The sequence below is a fragment of the Egretta garzetta genome, unplaced genomic scaffold, assembly GCF_000687185.1.
Source record: "Egretta garzetta isolate BGI_Z169 unplaced genomic scaffold, ASM68718v1 scaffold243, whole genome shotgun sequence".
Lineage (NCBI taxonomy): Eukaryota > Metazoa > Chordata > Aves > Pelecaniformes > Ardeidae > Egretta > Egretta garzetta.
In genome coordinates, this window is record NW_009259041.1 from 825,606 (window position 1) to 826,391 (window position 786).

General features: G+C 66.9%; 1 protein-coding gene across 1 annotated transcript in view; it reads left to right on the top strand.

Moving 5' to 3' along the window:
- Nucleotides 1-786, top strand: part of LOC104122803 (potassium voltage-gated channel subfamily KQT member 4) — an 18,810-nt gene that overhangs the window by 11,814 nt on the left and 6,210 nt on the right. Inside the window, exons 4-5 of the mRNA XM_009634979.1 lie at nt 111-206; nt 434-522. Coding sequence (XP_009633274.1) covers nt 111-206; nt 434-522 — 185 coding nt within the window. The remainder of the gene's footprint in view (nt 1-110; nt 207-433; nt 523-786) is intronic.

The following is a 786-nucleotide window of genomic DNA, read 5'->3' on the forward strand; positions in this document are numbered from 1 at the left end:
AGAAATGGGAGAGGAAGGGGCCAAATCCACCCCTGTGGTGGGAGGGTCCCCATCTCTGCTGGCTGGCGGTGTAGCCAGCACCCACAGACCTCGTCCCCTCCTGTCCCCAGGGGATCCTGGGCTCTGGCTTTGCCCTCAAAGTGCAGGAGCAGCATCGGCAGAAGCACTTCGAGAAGAGACGGACTCCAGCGGCAAACCTGATCCAGGTAGCGCAGGGCTGGTGCCTCCTGCCCCATCCCCAGGGATGCTCCGTTGTCCCCCTGTCTGCTCTGCCGGTCCCAAATGCCTGACCCCAAATCCGGCAGCTGGCTCCTTTGGGCTGGACTCTGCCCATGGTGGCCAAGGGGGACGGAGGGGGCTGGCACGGCGGGGGAGGTGTCTCGCCCCCCGACCCTGCAGGGGCTGATCCTGATGCCCATGGGCTCCCACGCAGGCTGCCTGGCGCCTGTACTCGACGGACACCAGCCGGGTGTACCTGACGGCCACGTGGTGTTACTACGACAGCCTCCTGCCCTCCCTCAGGTAGGCAGGGTACGGGCGAGGGCTGCGGGGCTCCCAGGGGGTCCCTGTGGGGGTCCCTGTGGGGCCACCGAGGGCTCGGTGGGGCCGAGCAGCACAGATGCCTTGCTCAGCCCTGGGATGCCGGAGCCCCAGCACAGCGTCTGCCAAAATGCCCAACACCCCCCTCCATCCTTGCCATCTCCCCGTCCCACAGCGCTCAGCACCCATCCCAGCCTCTTCCCTCTCGCCCCATCCATAGCCTTCCTCCATCACCACCGTGGGGAA